Raw genomic sequence first — 25,589 nt, 5'->3', positions numbered from 1 at the left:
CTTCTTGTTCAGCTCCTTGAATTTGTAGGTAGCTGTTTAATTTTTCTCATTTTATTTTTATTTGATGCAAATTCTACCAAGTTGAGATTATTTACATAAATTAAACTCTAAAAATTATTACAAGGGTTAAGGAATTTTCATTTTTTTATTGTGGTAAACTCCACAAAATTTCTCATCTTAACCATTTTTAAAGGAACAGTATAGTAAAAATTTTCTAGTTTTATGCCACAATTACAGTAGTAGTTCATTCTGGCTGCTTTCTACTGATCACAGCTGAAGCAAATTTCATTTGCTCTGTGGCTGATTCATTTAACAAATATTTGAGTGCTTACCATCTGCGAGATAGAACAAGAATGTGGTGATAGAAACTTTTAATGCTTTCCTAATTATAAGGTATGTGCTTGTTGTAGAGAGTTCAGAAAATACAGAAAAGCATAGCCACTTGTAATCCTACAACTCTGTTAACTACTGTTGACATCCTAGAATATCCTTCTAGATTGTTTTCTGTTATCACTGATCTGTGTCGTCTTATATTTTTACCTCAAATGCTATCATATTTTATATTCTTGTGTTATTTGCTATTTTCAGTTAATATTCTCTGGACATCCTTCCATGGCAGTGCATGTTTCTGTGTAACCTGTGTAAGCATTTCAGTAGGTGGATTGTATGCAATAATGGGAATGTCCCATAACATTAGTGATCATTACTCTTTCATTGAACATCTAGGTTTCCTTTTTCTCTTCTAAACACATAGATGGTCATTCTTACGTATATCTTTATAATCTTGCTTAGTGATGGTAGAAACAAGGTCTCTTGTTCATTGCCACATTCCCAGGAATTAACACTAGATACAGCAGGTATGTAGTATATAATAAGAATTAGTTGAGTGAATGAATGGCCTGGCTGTTTCTATAGGATTAGGAATAGAGCTTTTAATGGGAGTAGGACTTGGTGTTGAGATGGGGAGCTTGGTGATTGGGGTGGTTGAACTGCTTGGGGCAGGGCTATAATAAAGGTCACTGAGGTCCACAGAGGCCAGAGGTTGCTGAATAGCTGAAGGGGCCCAGAAACGGAGATGCCTTCTCCACATGTTTGTTGAATGCTTACTGTACACCCAAGGACAGGAGAGGAAAACTGCTTCCTCTCTGGCCACCTCCTTCTCTCATAGCCAGTTTCCTTTCTGTAGGAAACCAAGGTTTCAGGGCCATGTTACTTGTCCTGTTCACCCTTTCTCTGCCAGCAGTAAGTAGAGCAGAATGGTTAAGAGTCTACCAGATTTAAATTCTGGCTCTACCACTTACCATCTTTCTGACCTTAAGTTGCCTAACCTCGCTGAGCCTCAGTCTCAGCTCTGTAAAGTGGGGGTGATATAATAGCTAATAATAATAGTTATACCTTGCAGAGAGTAAGAGATTACTAAGTGTTAATTACTGTTGGCTAATATTATTATGGATTAAGTAAGCTTTAATGGGTTGCTCTATATTATTTTGTAGAGAGAGAAATCCACAGCATAGTATGTGTTGAGTTTGCTGAAACATTTTGTGAATTAGGGACTACCTGCAACTCTGCAGGTAGTACAGGAAGATATTCTTTTATTGAGTAGAAGAATTCCCTATTTTTGTTCCCCGGGCATTCAAGTCCCATCGGTCCCTTGCATAGCTACCAGTAAAGGACAGCACCTGGCACCGTGGGGGCAAGAGATGCTATTTACTACCACCACTGCCTTTTTATTGTAGTGGAAAAAACGGTCTGTATAAATCAATGGGAAGCTGTTTCTGAGCTTGGAGGGAGAATGAGCTGCAAAATGTTGGCGGTGGAGTCCAGAATTTAAATGAATATTACTATCAAAGTAGAATTCATTGCGTCTCTGCTGACCACCAGTGACTCGTAGGTAATCCTAAAGCCTCAAAGGAGAAAGGAAAGTGGTCCGCGACAGTCATTGCACGAATAGTGTTATATATTACTAAGAGGTGTGGAAACCTAAATATGTTTAAAGGATAGAGAGCACTGTTTAAAGAAAAATTTTGAACCCAGTTTTACATCTTTCATATTTTTCTTCTTTTTTTTAATATTATGACCCCCAATATGCCGAGGAACACCTGGGTTCTACTTCTGACACTTCAGTTTTTGAGGAGCCTCCCTGCTGTTGCCCTCTCCCCCTGCCACTTATTGAGGAGCAGTGTTCTAATTAACGCAGTTAAGAAGAATCTCTTCTCTCTTTCCTCTGTTCTGCAAGGGCTCCTGCTTTCCCACGTCAGGAGGAGAGACCCTGTGAAGGGAGTGGTCAGATCAGATTTCTTTCCTTTTGCAGTTTGGCCTTAGTTTACATGCACTAAAGCCAACTTGGCTCTCCAGAACCCTCAAGGAATAAGTTTTTCTGAATGAATGTTTTCCACATTGTCGAGGAATTTACATGCCCAAACACTAAAACTAAAGCATTGAAACTAAAAAATGTGACCCACGTTTGAGATGATTCTTGTGACAGAAGTGTCCTCTGTACTCTGTTGCCTCCCCAAGTGGAATGAAGGGAACATGACTTAGTGTGATGCCTGGGTCATCGTGACGAATGTGAGTGATGGCAGCGCTGTGTGAGCTACGCCTTGTAGAGCATACACTGTGAAGCAATATAATGCTCACACCACCTGTGCGGTGCTTGAAGCACTTTTGACTACTCCACAGCTCAGGTCTCCTCTTTTTCATTGATTTTTTTCTTTTTTCTCTCTTGCTTTGGGGTCATTAACTCATGTGCTTGCCTCTTGCAGTTTGTTTTTCAACATCTAAGAATTTATGGGCAGTAGGGATGTCAGATCACCTCTTGCAAGGGTGACAAGAGTGGAGCATAGATGCCACCATTGCCTCTGGTAGATGGTACTCATTGATCGTTGGATTTTCCCTACTGAGACATTCAGCCTTAGAACCCACCTCAGCACAGCATTCCCAGACCCCACTGTCACGATGAGTTGAAGGCGAGATGAAACCTATTTACCTACTGTCTGTTGTCTGTCTGCTTAGCTCCTTAATTTATAGGTAGAGAACCAAGACCCAGAGAGGGACTTAACCAGAGAAGCACAGAGTGAGAATCCAGTTCCTCTGGTTCTCAGACCTGTGTTCTTCCCACCAGTTAATTAGTCCCTCCTCGACCCTATGGCTTAAGAACCTGGTAGCCAAGCCTGTTGTAACTCTGAAAATAAGACTTAATGGAGAGAGAGAAGGGCTTATTAGTTCGATAACATGGTGTGTGTGCACACGTGCAGATTATGACTTCTGTTTGATTTTCTTCCTGATTCTTTGCTATTTCCAGTTGTTGCCAGCTGAGAATTCTAGGTAGTAAGGAAATTATGCTTTTTAATTTGACAGAAGAACCTTGACATTACTAGCAGCCCTAACTCATATTTCTGTGATCTTTTCTTCTTATGCCTAGGATCAGTCCTTAGAATGTTCTGTGCCCAAGGCCAGTGGGGAGGACAGGAGGGAGGAAGACTGATATTTATTTATTATGGGGTGTGTGCATATGTGTGTGTGTGTGTGTGTGTGTGTGCGTGCGTGCGTGTGCGTGTGCGTGCGCGTGCGCGTGCACGCACAAACGCGCGCTGGGAGAGATCCTTAGAGAGGAGAAGAAAAATAACACTTGTGGGTGAGGCCAGCTCTAGGTAGCAGCAAGCAGCTGGCTTATCCTTTCACTTTGACTCTTGCCCTGGCGAGGACAAAGCTCCTTGTATTTGGAAAAGCCTTTGCTATTCAGTGCCTTTGCTATTTCAAAGGAAGTTAGCCAGAGGGAGGGTGTGAAGGGCTCTTTGAAATTTTTCTTTTTTACTATGTTTGGGGAGAGGAATGTTCTTCAGGAAGAAAAAAAAAAATCATGAGTCAGCGCCACATTTGCAAATGCTTGTATATCCTCAGACACAGTTGCTTTTTTAAAATAGTCACTTTTCCTTTTTAAAATTATAACCGTAATATAAGCACATGGTAAAAACCCAAGCAGAGCATAACGGTGAAGGTAGATGTCGTCTTTAACTCCTTATGTCTAGGCCTAGTCTACAGATAAATGATGTTAGTGGTCATTGTACACATATACACACACACTCCCTACCCCAAACATAAAGATATGCATGTATGTGAAAAATCAGGGCATAATGAGTGTGTTAGTTTTCTGTGGCTGTCATAACAAAATACTACAATCGGGGTGGCTTAAACAACAGAAATTTAATTTCTCAAAGTTCTACAAGCTAAGTATAAAATAAAGGAATGAAAAGGGTTGGTCTCTTCTGGGGCCTCTCTCCTTGGCTTGTAAATGACTATCTTCTCCCTGTGTCCTCACATGGTCTTCTTTCTATGGATCTGTGCCCTAATCTTGTCTTCCAAGGACACTAGTCATATTGGATTAGGGCCCACTCCGATGACCTTGTTTAACCTTAATTACCTCTGTAAAGACCCTATTTCCAAATATTCTGAGGTACTGAAGGTTAGGACTTCAACATATGAATTTTGGGGGTGGGGGGCAGGGGGAGGACAATTCAGCCCATAACTGACTTAATCTTGTAACTACATTGCATTTTATAGATAGCCTTAATTCATTTATCCAGTCCCTGTGTAGCTGTAGAATAAGACTGTTTCCCTGCTTGTAATGAACAACCTCATTCCTAAGAATCTGTGCCCCGGTGTAAGTGTCCATGCAGGATGAACTTCTGGAAGAACTGTAAGCATCACCTTCCAAAGAGATTGTCTTGGGCCCTTCCTAAATGTATAATAATTTCTTGTGGAAAAGGAGACTGTGCTGTATCTACAAGTTAAAGCCCTAGTACTTCGTGATATAATGCTGGTGTGAGAAATTCAGAGTGTGGCACGCGACTTGTGCTCTTGGCCCTGTGCAGTGGGATTGTTGGCCCCTTTGAGAAGTTTTGTCATTATGACTTTACCATGGATTATTCGTTCAGCATCCATTTCTTGGGCCATTGATGGGCACTGTTTTGTTCATTTCTCTATTGTTATTTTTTTAACAGACTTTAGTTTTTAGAGCAGTTTTAGGTTCACAGCAAAACTGAATGGAAGGTATAGAGATTTCTCATACACCCTCTGCCCCACACATGCACAGTCCTCCCTTATTATCCACAGCCTTCACTAAAGTGGTACAATTGATGAACCTATAGTGACAGATCAGTATTATCGAAAGTCCGTAACTTAGATTAGGGTTTACTCTTGGTGTTGTACATTCTACATTTGTTTTTTATACCCTGACTTGTTCAGTAAAAGGTTTTATCTCTCTTGAGCCAAGGATGACAAGACACTGATACTTCTCTTCAAGTTTGTGACAGCCCTGGAAGTTAGGCTGATTTTTCCAGTTTTGAAGGTGAGGATCAGGGGAGTGAGGATCAGGGAAGTTAGGAATTGATTTTTCCAGTTTTGAAGGTGAGGATCAGGGGAGTGACATGCTCAGAGTAATAAAGCTGTAAGTGGCAGGGGCGGAATGAGAACCCATTTTTTTCTAAATTTTGCTTTTCCAGAATGAAGTAGGATGTCAGTAGGGCTGTGAGACTTCCCTAGATGCTAATATAACATTTATATTATGGATGCTGTTTTGAATTTCTACTTGACGTATATATCAGTGTTTATTTAGCTAAAGATAATGCACTTGAACCCTTGGGTATTGGCATAGTTTGCTTTGATAAATAACTTTCAGGCTAGTAGAAAAAGACAATTTGATTTTAATATTAGTCATGTCTGTATATATACATCATCTGTCTGTCTGTCTATCTGTTACCTCATACCATCGCATTTTACATAGAGTGAAAGTGAATGTAAGGAAGTTTGACAAGACAGATCCGTAGAGTGCCACAAGACTTTAATGATGCAATAGGATTAAACCAGTGTGATTTTTTTTTTCACATTTTCCATAATCACATGCCTCTGTCCCTTGTCTTTTTTTTTAAGTTGAAAATGCTTCTTTTATTATATAAGGCCAATACAGCTACCTCTAAGTTCAACTGTGCATCTCTATATTGTTCAAAGTGTTACGCCTGTGATGTTGAAGACAATCACTTCCAAGGGTCATCAGGTAGTGGCTTTCCTGTGGGTGTCATCATCTGTCATACCTGCTCCCCATTTCACATACAGTTGACAGATTACTCTAGGAAATTAAGACCTTCTTCCAGGCCCCAGAGTAAACATAATGTTCTTCCACACTTTATGTACCAGAAGCAACAAAGTTCTGAAGGAGACACAAGATATCACAGGTGTCCCAGCTTATCAGTATACTGTTTCATCATTTTCAGAACAAAGTATATTACAGTGGAGCCCTAATTTGCATTATAATTGGTTATTACAAGATATTGCACAAGGACACAACATGATTCTCAAGATGCAGGGTCACTCCCAGAACAGTCTCTCAACTAGTAAGTGGAGAGCTCACCCCAGGTGCAGAGAGTTGCTTCCTGTATTCCAACTATGCGTTTGAAACAGTGCTTTGCAAGATCAGCACTGATTATAAGCGTTCACAATTCTGAGACAGTTTCCATTACACATCTGGTAGAATTAAAAGACTTCCTGACTTAATCTTACTGTAGTTAGTATATTAGTGTTATTTCATGTTGTGAGAATTGTTTTTCATTATTCAGTTTAGTTCAAGAGAGAATACAGAATTCGGGCCAAAATTATAACCAGATTACAACCAATTCTCTAAGCTAAAGAAAGTAATTGCTGACGTTAACAAAGATGCAATAATTTTCTTCATATGACCTTGTACTGTTTTGTAAACTGCATTATTAAAAATCATGAGCTTAGCAAAAATCTTTACAAGCCAATTCATCGAAACAGGCATTTGGCCAATAAGAATTTATTTTCACAATAATGAAACTTTAGATTTTAGATTTATTTAAGGCTGTTTGCACATGTTTACAAGATATTTAGTTTAACAGATGACAAGACACCCCCCTCCCCCCTCGGTGAGGCCCTGGTCTAAACATATTTGCTTTACTTATATTGCAAGAGGACAACATTAAACTTGGAAACTTTCGACTTGTGGCACTGGATGATGATCTACACAGGGCATCTTTCAAAAGCTACAATTAAAGATCCACCTAGCTTTTCAGCAATACAAGCTTGATTGAAGTCTTCTAGCCCATTTGCTTGACATTAGTGCTTTATGCTTTGAAATTTCTTTTTGATTGCATCTTTGGAGCTCGCATAGATCATGCTCTCAGAGGTGCTAGCTCTGGTAGCAACAAAAAAAACCCCATTAACTCCTCCTTTCTGGATTCTTTAATTGCATAGTTGCATCATTCAAAGCATAGCAACAGCCTTTCTCAGGAACCATTCCCACAAAATGCTTGAAAGGATCAGTTATGATTATACCAAAGTCTGAAACCAAGATCTCTTTGCCTTCTTCTACAAGTGATGCACTTTTTGTCTGCACAGAGCCAAAAAATAACACCCTTCTTTCTTTTCTTGACTTTTTTTTTCTTGTGTGGAAAAATTCCAGACTTTCATAAAAAATGCTATACTTCATCAGCAACTTACACTCCTGAGGCCATCTATGGTGGCGGTCGTGGGGATGCAGGAGAGGCAGCCCCTGCACGAGTCTGCTGAACATCTTCACAGCAGCCGAGCCTTAGCAGCCGAGCCTGTTTGTCTGTCTTTAAAAGACTAGTTAGGCTCACGTTATATATTTATCTGTTAATTTTTCTCTTCTGTGGAGACAGCAAGTTTAAATGTCAATTCTGCTGTGGGAAAGTTCTATCCATATTTCTTTTCCTACAAAGGATATTTTGTTTATCACATTTGAATTTGAAATACAGTTAGACTGGTTATCATAGAACTAAAGCATTAGCAACAAATGAAGGAGGCAGTTGGGAAAGAATTTGGAAGGCTGAGGAGGAAAGGGAGGCAGAGCCCAGAGAGAAAGGAATTTGGGCATGTCAGTGGAAAGAGGTTGGTAGAATCAGAGATAGAAAATATGAATGAGTGAATTGTAAAGAAAGGTGACCCATAATGACATGACACAGGCAGTAGTGTTAGGATCCCGCTTGTGTGATCTGTTAGCTTATACCAAGCAGAATACCTTATTGGACAAAGCTGTGGCCTGAAGCAAGAAGATGACTATGTTTCCAAGATCTGTCATACATAACACGTTTATGATGGCAACCTGTTGTCTTATACCTGTATACCTATGATCTCTTCTCATTGTAAGTGATGTTTATAGTGTGGCATTCTAATTGATGCGTGTTTTGAAGCATCTTGAAATTCCTTCCAAATTATTATGAAAAGTGAATTGTTAGGTCGTAGGTTTTATATAGGCTGTAGTATAACGCATGTAGGGTTGTTTGATATTTGCAGTTTATGGGAATCTCTTTTGTAGAATTCCCTATTGCTAAACAGAAATCCCTCCCTAACACTGGGTGTGTCAGATTAGGTCATCCAACAGACCACAACATAAGCATAAAGATTGTTATCACCCTTACTTTATAAATGAGGAGTCTTAAAAGGGTTAGTAATTTGCTCATGGTTCATAGCTAGAAGGTGGCAGGCCCAAGCCTCAAGCCCAGGTACTGGTAACTTTGAGCTTGAGTTTTTAACAACTCCATAATCTATTGCTGGGTGCTTTACTAAAGATCTAGTTTCCTTTTAGGGCAGTGGAGATACTCTGTATGATGTTATGATGATGATATATATCATTATACATTTGTCCAAACCCAATGAATATATAGTGAGTTCTTAGGTAAACCATGGTCTTTGGGTGATTGTGATTTAAAAAATGGTAAAAAAATGTACCATTCCGGTGAGTGATAAAAAATGTACCATTCCAGTGAGTGATACCGATAATGGGGGAGGCTGTGCATGTGTGGGAGTAAGGGGTATGTGGGAAATCTCTGCGCCGTCTTCTCAATTTTATTGTAAACCTAAAACTACTCTTAAAAAAGTCTTTAAAAAGAAAAAATACGAGACCCCAAACCGAAAACTTAATCCTTATTTTATGTACTATTCCCAAGTTATGTCTGGTTGTATTGACCAATGAAGCCCAATCAGAGATAAAAAGGAAATAGCTTCCCCAAAGAAAAGGCGTGTGTGTCATTCATTAGTGGTACAGTGGGAGCTCTGTGCTCCTCTGTGCCCATGCCGCACTCATTAGCCTAAAAACCTACCATTAGGGGCATGAAGCTGAGGTAAATAATGCTTGTGTAAGAGGCACCTATTGCTTTTGAGCTTCAAATTAGACACTCCCATTACTTCCTGCAGAGAAGGATGGATGCAAGCTTATGTAGCCTTTACATCCCTACATGTTCCTAGGTGTTCATACAATTCATTCTTTGGCTCATGGATTTTGACAGGTCCCTTACTTGGACTTGACTTCTTGTTTTTCATGTTCCCCTCACCTCACTTTGGCCTTTTTCTAGTTCTTAGCATTTTCTCTTGCTCTTAGCTGATCCCAAAAATCTTTGTTTTGCCTAAGAAGAGTAATGATTATAATGCTTCAGGTGAATTGTGCCTTTTCTGTTAAATTATCTGACATCTCCCAAGCCGGATAATTTCATTAAAGACAATATTAGACCAATTCTGGTGAAAGCTTTGTTTACACGCTAAACCATTTCGGCATGTTCCATAGTTAGAATGGCTCGGTACAATGGTAGCCTGAAAGATCAGGTGTTAATAGGTTTGTAAAGCAGCGGCTTTAAGAGGATGTTCTGTGTTCTTTTCCTAGTTGGCCTGTTGCTGTGGGTCTGCTGGCTGCTCCCTCTGCTGCGGCTGCTGCCCCAAAATCCGACAGTCCCGGAGCACCCGCTTCATGTACGCACTCTATTTCATTCTTGTCGCCGTCCTCTGCTGCATGATGATGTCACAGACTGTAGCTAATGAGATGAAAGAACACGTAAGTCTGCCACTTTTCCACTCTCTCATTTCTGATGGTCGATGCGGGTGTATGGGAAATATCCAATTTAGGGATGGCTCCACCCCTAAATTGTCACTTTGGGTACACTCGCTCTTTGAACCTCCTGGGAAGCCTCTTCAGTGCTTTTCTGCCAAGCAGAAGAACCATTCAACAGCTTCATCTTTAGTAGTAAAACAGATACAATCTGATGCTTTTTTTTGGAGAAGACTGCATGTTTTGTCTTAGCTTTGTTTATAGCTGTTCCTGATGAGATGTATGTCTTTTCTTGTAGACTTTTATTTTTCTCTTGTTCTAAGGATGGCTGCCAGTATCTCAAGTAGTAGCTATTAAAAACACTTAATTTGACTTTCATGGGAAGTGTGATAAAACCTATGATAATCCCACAGATAATGAGGAGTGGGCTACAGGGTGATTTTTATTTTTCTGAGTATATCACTTGTGGGCTGGGTATCTCCAGGGATGAAGGATGGATTTCCAGCCGTTTCTTGGGCATTGTACGCAGAGGTAGGCCTGGTATGTGATGCAGAGACATGTATAGGACCTTTTCCTGGAATTGCCCTTTAATAGCCTCTTAATCAGCCAGATTACCAGGAGGGAATATGTTGGGATTTTTGAGGGAGTCCAGTAAATAACAGAATCTTTACCCTCTCAGGTTCTGAACAAATTGACCAAAAAAAAAAAAAAAAAGACTACAATGTCAGCAAGTAGCTACCAACATCACCTTTATCCTTTGTAGAACTAATGTGGCTTGCAAGGAAGTGGGCGTCTTACTACTGAACCCGAAATGAATCAGACTAACTCGCCTGGGAAGCCCACCCCAGGGGCTTCCTCTGCAGGGGCACAGTTTGTGGGGAACAGTAACAGGTGTGCTCCCAGGGGCAGCTTTCGTCCAAGGAAAAAGAGGAGAGAAAAGGCTAGCTGGGCAAACCTCATTTGCTCTTGTAGACCTACTGCTCAGTACTCATGGAACCCCTCCACAGTGGAGATGGTATCTCAGGAGCAACTCCGAGGAATTGTTTGTTCTCTCCAAGCTTATGCTAAAACTACATGTTATTTTAAATACACTCAAAGCAACCATTTTCTTAAAAGCATTGACATATTCTCATCCATTAGTTAAAGTAGGCCCTTTGGAGTTTTCTGTTGGGTAAAGCTTTTATAATTTTGTGGTTGTGTGGTCTGGAATATACCAGAACTACTGTCAAAACTTGTAAAATTAAGATTTTCCTCTGATTGCTTTTAACAGTGGATCTCTACTCAGTAAGGCACTGTAGTGGAAGCTATAGGGCATTCGAACTTGTGAGAAATGGACCTGATAATCTGGAAGACAAGATATAACGTCTTCTGAGGCATAAAACAGGTAGAAATTAATAAGTGTCATTTGAGAGGATACACAAAGTGCTGTGGAAGTTTGGAGGCAGAGAGACCAAGAACTGAGGCTTCCTCATTTGTAGTCTACACTGGATTTCACTCTGTTTTGGTGGTGTCTGCCCCTGATTCTCTTCCTTTTACCATGGTTTAATCTTGTACATTTGTGACAAGAAGTTTGAGAGGAGGAATACTTAAAGGGTAGGTTTTTACTCTTATTCTGGAGGTCCATTTAATCTCCCACTTACTACCTTTGTTTTTCAAGTAACTTAATGTTCTGTTTTTAAATCCAACAAGCATTGGCTTTGGGGCCCCTGTGGTACTGTGGTAGGAACTCTCAGGGTGGACCAGATGTCTATGATATGATCTCTGCTCTTAAGTTTTTAGTCTTAGTAGAATTAAGCTTTGGATCCAAGAAAGAAATTTTGAAACTATACAAATATGTGGTATCTCTTAGTGGTAAACCCTTCAGAAACATTGTTATTGGAAGTAGAGATAATTTGGGAGCCACAGGTACATATTTTAGGATACAATTTTCATAATAATTTTAACATTTGATTACCATCCAAGTAACTTGCCCCATGAAACAGTCCTTAAAATCTCCTGCCAGTATCTATGTTTTCTGGCTATTTGTAGAACATTTAAGAAACAGAAGGTATTGCTAGGGAAGCCTTCATGGAAGAAGTGACTTGTGGGATAATAATGAGTATTTTAATAATATTTATTGTGTGACAGGTTTTATTCTGAGCCTTTTACCGGTATCATCTCAGATCATCACTGCTCTACTCATCTGAGCAGTAGATACTGTCATTATCCCTTCTCTACTGATGAGAAGCCTGAGACATTAAGTCTCCAGCTCTAAGTGATGGAGTTGGGATTCGAACCCAGGCTGAATGTGTTCTTAGTGACTAGGCTGTGTAGACAGAAGAAAAAAGAACAAGAACAAGGCATATGTAGAAGGACAGAGAGTAGACTTGAGACATGAGTAGGTGAAATGACTGAATCTTGCAGGAATTTCAGTGCTAAGCTGAATCATTTGACCATGGTCTGATGGCAAATGGAAAGCTATTATAGATTCTTGAGTAGGAGGCTGTTGTAGAAACAGAGATTTAAGAGGTGAACCCAGCAGTGGTGTGTGTGCAGTATGATTTGACGTCAGAGCAGAGGAAGGGAGAGAGGGAAGGGACTCTTATAAATGGGAGCCTCACAGAGGCTCTTAGAAACGTTCCTATGCCTGTCCCCTGAATGTACTTATTTAAAAATGGTTTGGCTGGGCTTCCTGCATAGGGAATGAAGTCCCTGTGGGTGAAATCAATCCTTTTCCATCTTTAGGGCCTCATAGGGGGCCAGCCATCTGGTCACAAAGTCAGCTTGTTTCATGGCCTATAGAATAGATGCTGACCTCATCCTCAGGCGGTGCTTGGAGGTGGGTGTTGAAAGGTCCCCTTGTGGGGATACACACTGGGCTTCTGCTGCAGTCCTCACCCCCTCATTGTTGGCCTGTGGAAGTGTTTGAGGTTGTGATCGGAGGAGGAGAAAGCGTGTATGCTTGTAACGCCCTGGATGGGAGTGTGTAATTACCTTCCACCCAGCATTCATGTGTAGTGGATGGGAGCACTGTCTGGAGCCATGGGGGCTTTTGGTATGTGGGTTAAGACCATGAAGGCAGCAACTTTTTCACTTATTTTCAGTTTTTGCCTTGGTTTCAGAATGCGCCCTGTGTTTAACTTTGAGTGAGAGGGAACTACAAGGAGCTGATCTGCCAAACTTTGTCCTGCTTCTTTTTACTAGGGACACCTCTTTCCCATGAGAACTTTGGCTCAGAGAAAGCTCTACTGTGGCGATCGAATAGGGTGTGATTTTTATCTCTTCCTGGAGTATTTCTCCCATCTCAAAATGTGTAGGAGCCATTTTATTGCAAATCATTTTTGTCAGCAACCATGTAATTCAGGCAGGTATAGTCTTGAGATATTTGATGCCTGGGGAATTAAAAATCCATTTTAGAATGTAGAATGTCAAGGGAAAAAAAAAAGTTGAGAGATTTAAGCCTCCTGATCTGCATCACTAAGTCAAGTTGTAACTTCTAGGTTTGGAGGCAGATGATGACACTTTGAAGTTTGGGTACCCAGGGAAGCTATACGGGCATTTTGGGAGGGAGGAGAAAGGAAGATTCTCTTGTTTTCTGTGGATGAAGGATCTCTAAAATCAACCCTGCCTTGGAGAAGGGGGGACACGTGACTCATGTGGCCCTCAGGCCTTCTTCGCTGCGAGCTCGGTATGCCAGGCCAACGCGAGAAGAGCCTTACATGTTCCTGACCTGGCATCTTAGATCCTTTTTCTCTGTCCACTTGGTCCTTGGGCTGCTCTACTTCATTGAGATGGGTCGTAGGTAGTGCCTGAGATGGCTGAATCTTTGCCCCTCCCCGCTGAACCCAAATAAATCTTCCACATTATGGAAGACTGTTTTTTTGTGTGTTGTATGTTTGTTTTAAATTTAAATTTTGAAGAATTATTCTTGTATCGAGAAGAGAGGCAACTAAAAATGTTTATTTTGATAAGTCTCTTTTTGTTCCCTCATTTGTTTTAGAAATGTTTGTAATCTTGCTCATTTTAAGAAACATGTTTTACTTTCCACGTTATTCTCTGCTGCCAGGTTTGGGTCAGTTTTCCTTTGAGTGAGTAGTTATGCAGAAACTGTACTCTTGTGATGGTTACTCTCACCCTGGATGAAAGATCTTTCATGGTGGCGTGGTCCTTCAAAGGAACATTGGGCAAGACCTAACAGGATCTGGACAGAAGGAGACTCATGGCTGCAGTTTCCTCCATCTTAAAAGCAGCTCCTGATTTCCATTCCCTCCCTGGACTTGATGAAAGTCAGCAGTCTGATATTTAGAGCCAGGCCCCCGCCCCACCCATTAGCCAGTGCTGTACCCGGAGATTTCAGATGACCCTGGAACTCTCCTAGCCTAGGTATTGTAAATTAGCCTATAGGCCCTTGTTTGGGCAGAGGATATATTTTTTTTTAATTTAAATTTGCCTGCCTTTAGAAGGGCTAGTGTGGTCTAGCTCACCGTAGGCCCCATCCCTAGACGTTTCCTTACAGCGTCTCTCACACCTTTTCCCTTTACTCCTTGTCCCCACAAAAGGCATTTGGATTTGCAACTCCTGAAATAGCTTAAATCCTTTGAGTTCACAAGTTTCTGAAAGGTCTGTAAATACCAAATTGAACACGAGGGCTCTTACCTTGCATTAGAGTGGGCACTTGGGAAATTGCTGAGTGTGCTGAAGAGTCTTTGCAAATTTACATGCATAGCCCCAGGCCGAGACCTGAGAAGCTCTTCTCTAGCATAACTAGTCCGCCCCTTTGCGTGCTGGAATTTGGCATTTTTATCCAAGTAACTAGAAGTTTTCCTGATCACTAGGCTCAATAGACCACTCAATTTCAGGACTAATGTCAGGTGGAGGTACAACACTGACTTGGACCTAAACCAGGCTCCATATTCCCCAAGTTTCAGTCATCACTCCCCCCTCCCCCACAATTTTAAGTACGTATTCTAATCACACTCTTTACATTTATCATAAAATCCAAAATTCTCCAGGGAAGGGGAAAAAGATTGGATGTTGAGGCTGCTAACTGTGGATTTAGGTAAGCAGGTAAGCAGGAGGCTCTTAAAGGATTTTTCTCCATTCAGAAAATCCAGTTACAATACATTCCCTAGGGGTGATATATAAACTTTCTTTTTTGGTCTGTATATTTTTCACTGTTTATCGTCTTCAACAGAAGGAGAAAGGAGATGCAGTGATTGGAAGTTCACATATATTAGCAGTATTAATATAAGTTTATGTGGAAGTAGATGAAAGTAAAATAAAGAAGGATTCTTTGTAGCCAGTCTGGTCCCAAGGCCAGGGTGACATCTTATTATCTATCACCCAGAACAAAGTGCTCATCTCTCTGCCTGAGCCGTAAACATCACCCTCTGCTTTTTTCATTTTTGGGCTTTTTCATTTCTGGCATAAGTTACTATATGTACATCTGCATTAGAGCAAGTATTATTTGTGAGAAATAACTTTATTTCCCTGTGCTAGTTACAGGGGATAAAAAAGTACATGAAACAAAGTTACCAGTTAAAGGATCTAGTTCAAGAGATAAAAAACAGAAAAAAGGATGCAGCTCACATTTATGCTAAGTGTTCTGTACTGTGAAGAGACAGCAAATATCATGCAGTGTTAAGAAAATAATCATCTCTTTTAGGATATAATTTGAATAAAATGTTAGAATTTTTTTTAGAGTGGAAGAACCTTAAGTCATAATTTGATTCAACCCCCTCATCTGACAAGTGAGAATGTGGCCCAGGGAAGGAAGTAGCTTTTCTAAGGCTGTGACTCTAGGTAGAGGTGGGACTGGCATCTCCAGGACTGCTGGCTGCCTGGCTGTCTGGCCAATGCTTTTCCTGCCTGTGTGACTTAAATTTGGTTGTTGTGTAGACGTTCATGGAAGTAGCAGGGAAAGCCTTAGCACACTTATCCTTCCTCCTGGTTATTAATCTTTCTTCTGGAGCCATTAGTGAGAGAGAAGTCTTTCCTCTGGAAACAATACCACCTTGGGCCTTTAGCAGATCCTCATCTGCCCCCTTCCTGTTATGAAAGCCAAAATCTAGGCTCAAGGGATCACTGGTAGTCTGCACCAGCAAATAGGGGCAACTGCAAATCTAGTGTTTATTTACTTGATGGCTTTGCATGTAAAATAGAACCTGCCTTCAAGTTGTGTTTGGTGCAACCACCTTTTCAAAGTAAACAAACATTACCAATGAAAAAATCATCCATTTTTTTCTGAAACACCATGCAGTTTGTCCCAGCATAGAATGGCAGGTATTTATGCCAAAGCTGGAAAGTCTAGGCGCTTGTTTTAATTTTGGTGTTTACTGGTTGAATGTTAAGAGAACTGTGTACCTGAAACCTAACCTCAGGCTTTGATATAAAGCTTTGAACTCTAGAGTAGAACTCTCCGTTCTTAGCTGGTGTTTTAGTTTTTGTGTTAGAGAGAGTGTCAAATTAGTGTGTGTGTGCGTGTGCGTGTGCGTGTGCGTGTGTGTGTGTGTGTGAGATCCAGTTCTTTGATTTTGGAGCATTTAAAAAAATTCACCTAGAACGAAATGCTTTTCAAAAGTTCTTTTACTAAAGAGCAGCTGAGTTCATTGTACTTTGGTACCTGACATAGGTCAGATGTAAAGTGTATCAGTGAGTACCTTTGAGATTAAAAGTGGGTTTGGACCATCAAACCTCAAGGCCTTTGTAGAACATGGAGAGAAATTCTCATTGTGGCTTACTCAGAGTTTGTCTGTGGGGAGCCAACACTGAGGTTCCACCTTTTAAATCCTTCCAGGTTTCCAAACAGTTTTATCTTTGGTCTAAATTCCATCCAGACTTAACATATTGTGGGAGAAAGCAGAGTCCCTGCAACTCTCCCATCCCTGGCTCCTTGCATTGCTGGGGCCTCACCCTCCATACACAAGTGAATGCTGGGAAACGATGGTGGGAAATAGTTTTGTACTACAGGCAGTGATTTGAACTAATGGGTATCCTGCTGAGAGTCTTTTTTTGAGTCTGAACCAAATACAAAGAGGTTTGATCCTTGTCCAGCAATAATGAGCTTGCCAGGAGCCAGAAAATGAGAAACAATAGTCATTGTCCTTGGTCTGCAAGATCCATTACCCAGAAGCTTGGGGTGGGAATCAGACCTTTATAGGATCTCAGTTTCAGGATCGTGCGGCTGTGGGAGGAGGAGAATGATAAGATGTGAGAACTGAAGTTTCCCTAAACCCTTTTTCTGTTATCATCAAAAGCATCGATCTGTTAAGCAACTGTCCACAGACGGGGTCTTGGAACAATCTGCAGATAAGTAGGACAGACAGGAGCTTACAGTTGGAAATGAACAGTTCTGTTGTTATAAACATGGGGCCATAGGGAACAGACAGATGGCACAACACACAACGAACTAAGAGATAGTGGCCTCAGAAAGCTTGGGAGCAGGAAGCATAAATATTGTGAATAGTTGAGTCTTGATACTTTAGAGTTCTACTCTAAAGTTCAATCAAAAGTAGGTGATTGTGTTACTTGGTTAAACTGTAATCTGAGTTAATGTTTAAAAAAATCTTTTAAATCATGTAATCTCTCCCTCCCCCTTTCCTTCCTTCCTTCCTAGGTAACCCCCTCCACCCTCTCTCCTTCCTTTCTTCCTTCCTTCTTAGGTACCAAGTACCCTGTGAGGTGCTGGGGATGAAATCGATAACAAATCATAAAAGATTACTCGAATTAGCTTTTAGTCAAGCTTGTTAAATCAGCCTTCTTATGAGCTGTAGGTCCCCTGTGAAGGGAAGCAGAGTTTGCCAGCCCCCAGATATGCCTTTCCTATATAGATTTAAAGCTGGTTATGGGAAAACAAAAGACTCAGAAAAAAACCTTTGACCTCCACCAGACTGCCTAGAAGGAATTTAAATGGATATCTGCTCCAGGAGGGACATTCACATGGAGATACAAGCAAACATTTGTTTGCCAAACATTTGCTTTTCCAACTCCATGCTTTCCTATCCTTTGAAGTCTCAAATCACAGCCCTGACTTCTTATGTTGTAGCCGCCAGCCCCTGAAAGACACACGGACCACCAAAAATCAGTGAGTTATCGGAAACACACTCTTTATTCAGCCAGCTGGGTCTGCCAGGGGCACGCAGACCCCAAATTAAGCAGCAGCGAAATGTAGAGGTACAGAGTTTTTAAGCCCTAAATCCCATTCCTCTTTCTGTCTTAACACAAAGGTCTATTTTCTCTTATTCATTACCTGTCAACCCACAGGTCGGTGTGCAAGCGGGGATACAGAAGCAGAAAGCTTGTTATTAGAATGTTATGTTCCCATAATTAATAGCCTATGTTCTCATGGTGATAGCCAAACAGTAATTTCCAGCAAGTAATAAATTTTAAGCAGTAATCTTCCAACCAACACACTTAGTTTAGAAATGGCATATAAACTTTAGCTACCCAATACTTCTTTGGGTCTCTATTCTTATGGCCTCCAAATATACATTCGTGTAATAGACTGTACACTTTCTCCTGTTAATCTGCCTCTGTTGTTTGATTATTAGCCCAGCTAGAAAACCTTAAAACATGAGAGGAGAAATACTTTTGCCCCACAGCTGGCTGTCATGATTTCTGTTTAAAGATTAGGAGCAAATACAGCCATGTCCCAGAACCTGAAGATCTACCTGTAAAACAGAGTTCAGGCAATATATTGCTTGACAGAAGGAAAGGATGTAGCCTGTTAAGCCCAAGAGGGTAGATCTTTTGTTCTGCTCTTAAGGTACTATCACTGGCTCACAATCTCAAGATAGGTTACAGAACTCTGGTTTGTTTGGAAACAGGAAGACCCATCGGCCGCAGTAATAGAGACCCCGAACAGGATGACGCCAGGGGAGAAATAAATCAGATTTACTCTTTCCCTGTCTAGGAAAAAAAAGTACAGCTCGCTGCCAGCGTTAGTTTAACATCACGCATAGGAATGCTACGTTTCCTAGGATTTGACATTTTCAGCGATTGAGAATTACTATATTTTGTAAATGGAAATACCAGTACTAAAAAGAGAATGCTATAAATAGAATGATGTCATTTTTTTCCCGAAGATTATCAATCTATTAGAACGATGCAATAATAATAATAAGCAAGATATTTTGTGACAAACTTTGGGGGTACGGTTAGGACTGTAATCTGCGAGTCATATCGGGGTAAATGCTGCAGCCGCGAGCACTGCTGGTCAGTATTCTTAGGGCAAACGGGAAGTGGATTAAAATCATGGAACCTTACATCATAACTGACCAATCAACACAGCCCACGACCTTGAACCCCATACTCCTGACTTTTGCCCTTAAAAGACCCCGTTTGCAAACCATTGGTGAATTTGGGTCTTTGAGCATCAGCTGCCCCATTCTCTTTTCATCAGTACCTTTGAAATATATGCTCTTTCCTTCTACTGCAACCTAGTGTCAGTTTATTTGGCTGTCTATGCGCCAGGCAAACAGACCCTACTTCTGTATCAACAACAGAAGCGTGGGTATAGTAACAGACAGTCATTGTCCTTAGAGAACTGGACCTCAAGTAGGGGAAAAAGAGAACAGTTTGGTAAGTATATGCGGAAGGATCCCCAGCCCTAGACTGGGTGTGCCCATAGTTGTGTTTGAAAGCTAAAGATATGTGAACTTCATTAGAGACTATAAGAGCCTGTGAAGTCAACTTAACTGTCACTTTTTTTGACCTTTGGGCTGCATTAGAACTCCAGAATGTTTTCTCTCCTTCATTGTTGGAGATTGGGATTTGAGGTGAGGTAGGAGATAAAAGGGAATCAACTCCTTTAAAGCAGGGCTGAGCTTAATCACAAGGGGATGGGTTATTTTGGGGGTGTGGTTTTTAAATTTCAGTGAGGCTGTTTCTACAGTCTTAAAATAAGTCTAAAATTATCTTTTGACATGCCGGCTTTCATCAGTGTGGGTTTTATTTTTGGTTCCACATGCCGTGTTTGCATAACAGATGCAAAGACTTTTTTTCTGTTAGAGCTATTGAGGGCTTCTACATGCCATTGGCACCCACAGACATGTCCTCCCCCATTCTCCCCCACCCCTCCAAAAAAGTACTTTTTGCATGCAGAGAAATTAAAATACTTAATTTGCCGCTCTAAAAATAACATATGGAAGATGCACAATTGGATTCATTTAAAGCACAAGTTCCATTTTGGGACAGCGGTGAGCCCTGTGGAGAAGGGAAAGAGTCTAAGTGGAGGTGAGAAGGCAGGACAGAGCACTGGGACACTCAGATGTCAGTCAGAATGAGCTGCAGTGCTCTCTGCTGCTCCTTTGGCTTTTGATTTACAAAAATAAGTTATCACCAGTTGTCCTTTGCTTTTGAGATGTTAATTTATACTTGAGTAGTTCCTCACAACTTCGGAGCTATTCCTCCTGGTGGTCCAGGGGTGGGTGAACTTTCCCTGTAAAGAGCCAGCTAGAAAACATTTTTGGCTTTGAGGGCCATGTGGTCTCTAGCAACTACTCAACTCTGCCGTTATAGAGTAAAAGCAGACAAAACAATGTGCCAGCAAATGAGCGTGGCTGTGTTCCAATAAAACTTTATTCACATAAATAGGAGCTAGCTAGATTTGACCTACAGGCTGTCATTTGCTGACTCCTGTGTTAGACCCGTGGCTCTCTGCATGTCATATGCAGTTGAATTCTCCCCTTCTCTCTGAAGAGGAATTCAAGTGGCCCAAACTTTGTGCTGAGGATACCAGAGCACTTGCTTAAGTAGCTGTGACCATGCTGTGTGAACCACATACTGGGTCGATTACGCAAGAATAATGTAACAATAAATTTAGCGTGACATGTTTGACAATATATATGTCTTATTCTGTATGGCCTTTTGAAATATATGGTAAATCATTCACAGGTAAAGATAATTAATATTCTTTTTTATGTAGCCAAATCAAGCATTTTGGTGGTTGGGAAGAAGTGGGGATGAAGAAATGAGTATGTGTGTACCCTTATTCTCTTCCTGTTTGGGGGACTCCCCAAATCCAGGTCCAGTAGTTGGTAAAATGGGAAAGATGCTGAGCCAGAAACTTAAATGTCTGACATTTCCTGGTCCTCGGTACTAGGATTGGGGAACAAGTAACTAGGGCCTCTCAGAATCATGAGATTATAGGTAGAGGCCAATCCTTCGGGGAGTGGGATATTAGATTCCCATGTCCCACTTAAGGTAGAAATAGTTAAAATTAACCACGAAAGTGCTTGAAATATATATAAAGTAGAGCAGTTTTATGGATACAGCAAACATTTGGTAAACAAATTCTTGCCTTGCCAGGGGCCACCTAGAAACAATAGACACAGAGGGGAATCTAACTGACTTGTTTGGATCCTCTCTGTCTACCACACCTAATTTATATGCTAAGATGAACAGCTAGCTCCCTTCCTTTAAGCAGGTTTTTCTACCTGAATTCCTTTAGGCAGGTAAGGGGAAGGTAAAAAAAAAAACCCAAAATCTCTTCTGAGTTTGTTGGACTTTGATAGTTTTCAACCCTAAATAATCTACATGCCAGGGTGGCACCTTCTTTGGAGACTTGTCATGGCCTCCTACACTTTCCGTGTGCATGGAGAGACACACGATACGGACAAAACCCATTGTGCATTATTTATAATAGTGGAAAAATCAGAAACAATTTAAAGGTCTGCCGGTTGGGTAACAGAAACTAAACAGTGATTGGCTCAGACTGTGGAATTCTATGTAGTAGTTAAAAAAGGATGCAAATAGATTTATGTGTTGAATAGGCAACAATCTGCAAGACATAGTGTAGAATAACAGCTAAGGGTCTAGAAGGATATTCATGCAACTGCAACAGTGTTTACCTCTGAGAAGCAGTCAAGTTAGGGTTGGGCTAGTAATGGTCGAGAGGATTCTGTTTTCTGTATCTTTATTGTAATTTACATTTTCTTTGGCAACAAGAATATAATTATGTATTGCTTATATAATTGCAAATAAATAAAATTTAGGAATGGTCCTTGGACCCTTACCTTTCTAGTTAGATTTCTGGAAAGCATAGATAAAAGACCCACTTCCTGACCCAGAAGGTCACTTCCTGACCCATACCCCAAATCCTCCGACCATGTCATCAGCCATCTGCAGTCTAGCTTTCTTCCCGGCTCTAGAGAATACTCTGATCAATGTCCAAAATGACTCCCTGCTGTCAAATCCAGTGTTACTTCTCAGTCCTCATTACATTGGCAGTATTTGACACTGCAGACCACACTCTGCTTCATTAAGGACACTCTTTCAACCTCATTCTGGTTGTGTACTTTTTCAGTTTCTTCTTTGGGTTCTTTTTATTCTTCCCATTCTTGGAATGTTAACATTCCACAGGGTTCTGTGCTGTGCTCACCCCTGACTCCCTCTCTCTTCTCCACTTGCATTCCTTCCTCTCCAGATGAGTTTATTTACTCTCATTGAATGCCCTCTTTGTGTTCTCTGCTGGTCAATACCGAATTTTTACTTCTAGTCCCATCTCTCTGGAGTACCACACGCTTGCTTAACCGTCTGTTCATACTTCCCTTTGTTACAGGCACCTCCACCCTGAAACTGCTCTTCTCCCTTGATCCTCGTGACACCACTGGTCTGCCATTGGGTCAGCTGCCAAGCTAGACATCAGGGTTGCAAACCCCAGATTCCTCTGCCTTTATGTATAGGCCACATCAAATCAGCAAACTGAATCTATCCATTCCATGGCTCCCAATCTCCACTGCTGTTGCTTCATTGAAGAGTTCCATAAGTTTTCAATGAAATTAACTCTCGTATCTCCTTCAAGATCAGTCATTGGTATGGTTTTTGTTTGTACATTGTACCTTCGATATTACCTAATTCTCTAAATGGAGATCGACATCAGCTAATCCCTGTTCCCCTTCCGTGCAAGAGCCTTTCATTCTATCATAATGTTTACAGTTTGATTAGAGTTGATTTCTGACTGTCTAATAATATTTGTGCCTGTTTGATTCCAATGAAATCCTTGTGGTGAAGGAGCTGTGAGCATGCTTTTGAGATTCTGAAGAGTTGTTGTTAATTGGGGCATTAAGTTCCTGATTTTAGAGGTGGCAGGATCAAATAAAACCAGTCTCAGGAATTTTAGTTCTTCTTGTGGCTTTTAATAATGACAGATGTAAACTTTTCTTGTAAAAATGTTTAGAAACCTAAACAAAAGAGAAGCAAGTACTGGTAGTTGTTTCTGTTTTTTAAATAGTCCTTACATTCCACGAAGGGCCTCAAAGATAATAACTTACTGAGAAATGAGCCTTAGTTGCACAGAGGCTGTCTGTGGGAGGATGGAAGCAGATTTTAGCATTCCCCATTTCATAGCTTCTGTCCATCGGTAGATAACAGACAGACATTGTTGTCGTGGATCCTGGAATTACTCCACAGAGAAAAATGAATTGTCTTAGAAAGTTTGAGAACACATGGAATATCAGAGAGAGGAGAGGCAGAGTAAGGAAGGCTCTTGGTTTTGAAATTTATTTTCACTTCAGAGATATTAAACAGAACTCGAAGATCTAGTTCTTCTAGTTTTCATGCTATGACTCATGCTGAGCTGCCCAAAGCTTTCTTTGCATCTCATTCACCCAATGCCCTAGAAAGTCTGATAAAATGAAATGTAAGAATCATTAACTTTGTTAATATACCATTTCCTCATCTTTCCCAAATAAGATTTCGATATTATAGGAACATGACTCTCATCTTCCTCTTTTCCTTTTCTGTAAGAACCATTACAAAAGTCTATACTTTATTCCTGAGTTTGTAGCACCTGGGCTTCTGGCCCAGGATTAGACCCATAGAACTCTCTATAGTTCTTCTATTGTTTCTGTGTAATTATTTGCCTGCTATGGAGGTTGTTTGGGCATAGCTAGCACCTCTTCTATGTGGATTTTCTTCTGGTTCCCATCCTTTTGAGCTTAACACTGGTATTGATGTTTTGAACATTTCTTTCATGATTTGGGAGTTCAGATATATTTTCTTTTGGGTGGTGATTAGGTCTTTGAAAGACAAATAAGTGAATACTGTGTTTTTGGAACTCAGTTCTTATATTAATGTGCCAGGGAAGGATTCATCTTATGAAAAGGAAAAAGATACCCTATATTTTTCAATACATATCCTTTGGTAAAGTGAACAGAGTATTTACAGAGTTTTAAGATGCTCGTTTCTCCCATGTTTAAATCAGAATGCATCATCTTGTCAGGGGTTCATGTAATGTGCCTGACTTCCTCCCTCAGAAGCTTTTTTAATAAAAAAGATAGTACTTTAGAATTAAGGAAATTTACTTAATGGCTACTGTGGATTAGGAACTATGGCCAGTAGTACTTTACAAGGATTAGCTGATTTAATTTTCAGCACAACTTTACAAGGTAGGCAGCAGTATTATTTCATTGTACACATAGGGACATTGAAGCTCAGGGAAGGTATGTAATTTGCCCAAGTTAGTGGTAGGAGTTAGGGTTGGAAGTGAGCTGCTTATTCTCACTGATAATTTGAGACTTTGAGTTTGGTTGCCTTGAGGGTTGGGAGGAAACCCCTTGCCCTTAGGTCAATGAACCAACACAGATGTAGAGTCCTTGGATGCCCAGGACCAGATTTGAGAGGCAACACCCTAGCAGGTCCATCCCCTGCACCACACAGTGTGGAATCTGTGTGTGATTTATGTTTTCTTTTTCCAATATTTGGATGGAGCTCAGAACAGCAAATATTTAATCAGAAGAAATTCTTCTTGCTAAATTCTTCAAACTTGTTAAACTTGAGGTTGCCTAAAAATATTCACTACTTACTAAAGGATAAATGACTAAGTCACCCACAGAGCATAAAGCAGTTCTTAGAATTTGGAGCGGGGTTGTTTGCCTATTTTTATTTTGGATGAAATATTCCATGCCACATACACACCTTTTGATGAGTCTCAGGGCCTCTGGGAGTCAACAGGGGAGGACATTTGTAGAGGATGATGGGGTAGTTGCTGAGGCCTACTGGCATTAGCATTCTCCTCACAGTGGACTTTAGAAGGAGAGGAGAGAAGTGAGTTTGGGGTGGGAGGGAGAGAGGAGCCTGAATATAGCTTTTACAGATTTAAAGCGAGATTACCTCCTGGCACCATTCATATGAGTGTAGCTTTTGTTTCCAGCTAAAGGCTCTGAACCATTGACTTTGTGTGGAGTCTTCTATTTAGTATCTGAAAATTTTAACCCTGTGAGTTTGCTAACTCATGGTAAAACACAGCTAAAAATTCAAACTTCTTCAGAAAGTGTTTGCTGACTTCTCTCAATACCTGCTTCGGGTTACTTTGTGTACCTTTGTGTCTAGTCCTAATTGCAGTTCTGAAGCAATTTCCAGGCCAGACATCCTCTTTGGGATGACTCAGGATGCCTCCAAATCTGCTTGTTAAAAACAAACTCCTGATCTGTTCTTCTAGTTCCACTCTTTGCCCTCTGCCAAACCTACCCCGCTCCACATGTTAAAAAAAAAAAAAAAAACAGAAGAGAACCCTTCCTCCATCCTTCACTTCATTCTTATCATCCATACAGCCCTACCAACTATGACTTCTACCCACAAAATTTCTATTTTTTCTGCCACTAGTTTATCTTCTTCATCCATTACCTGGACTATTAAACCAGCAGCCTTCTAACTATACACCCCGCCCCCCCGCCCAAACCTGTCCCTTTTGCAGCCAAAGGCATTCTAGCTTAGTTGTTTGCCCTTGCCTACAGGGCTAGACTTCTTAGCATGGCAT

At 40.7% G+C, this 25,589-nt stretch overlaps 1 protein-coding gene and 1 pseudogene across 1 annotated transcript in view; one reads left to right on the top strand and one right to left on the bottom strand.

Moving 5' to 3' along the window:
- SERINC5 (serine incorporator 5) overlaps nucleotides 1-25,589 on the top strand; it is a 93,431-nt gene that overhangs the window by 37,908 nt on the left and 29,934 nt on the right. Inside the window, exon 2 of the mRNA XM_023522950.1 lies at nucleotides 9,692-9,859. Within this exon, the coding sequence (XP_023378718.1) occupies nucleotides 9,692-9,859 (168 nt within the window). The remainder of the gene's footprint in view (nucleotides 1-9,691; nucleotides 9,860-25,589) is intronic.
- LOC105304623 lies at nucleotides 7,033-8,176 on the bottom strand (annotated as a pseudogene).

Source organism: Pteropus vampyrus, unplaced genomic scaffold (assembly GCF_000151845.1).
Source record: "Pteropus vampyrus isolate Shadow unplaced genomic scaffold, Pvam_2.0 Scaffold11, whole genome shotgun sequence".
In the NCBI taxonomy this organism is placed as follows: Eukaryota; Metazoa; Chordata; class Mammalia; order Chiroptera; family Pteropodidae; genus Pteropus; species Pteropus vampyrus.
Note: the sequence above shows the minus strand (reverse complement) of the source record. Positions and strands in the feature narration are given on the sequence as shown.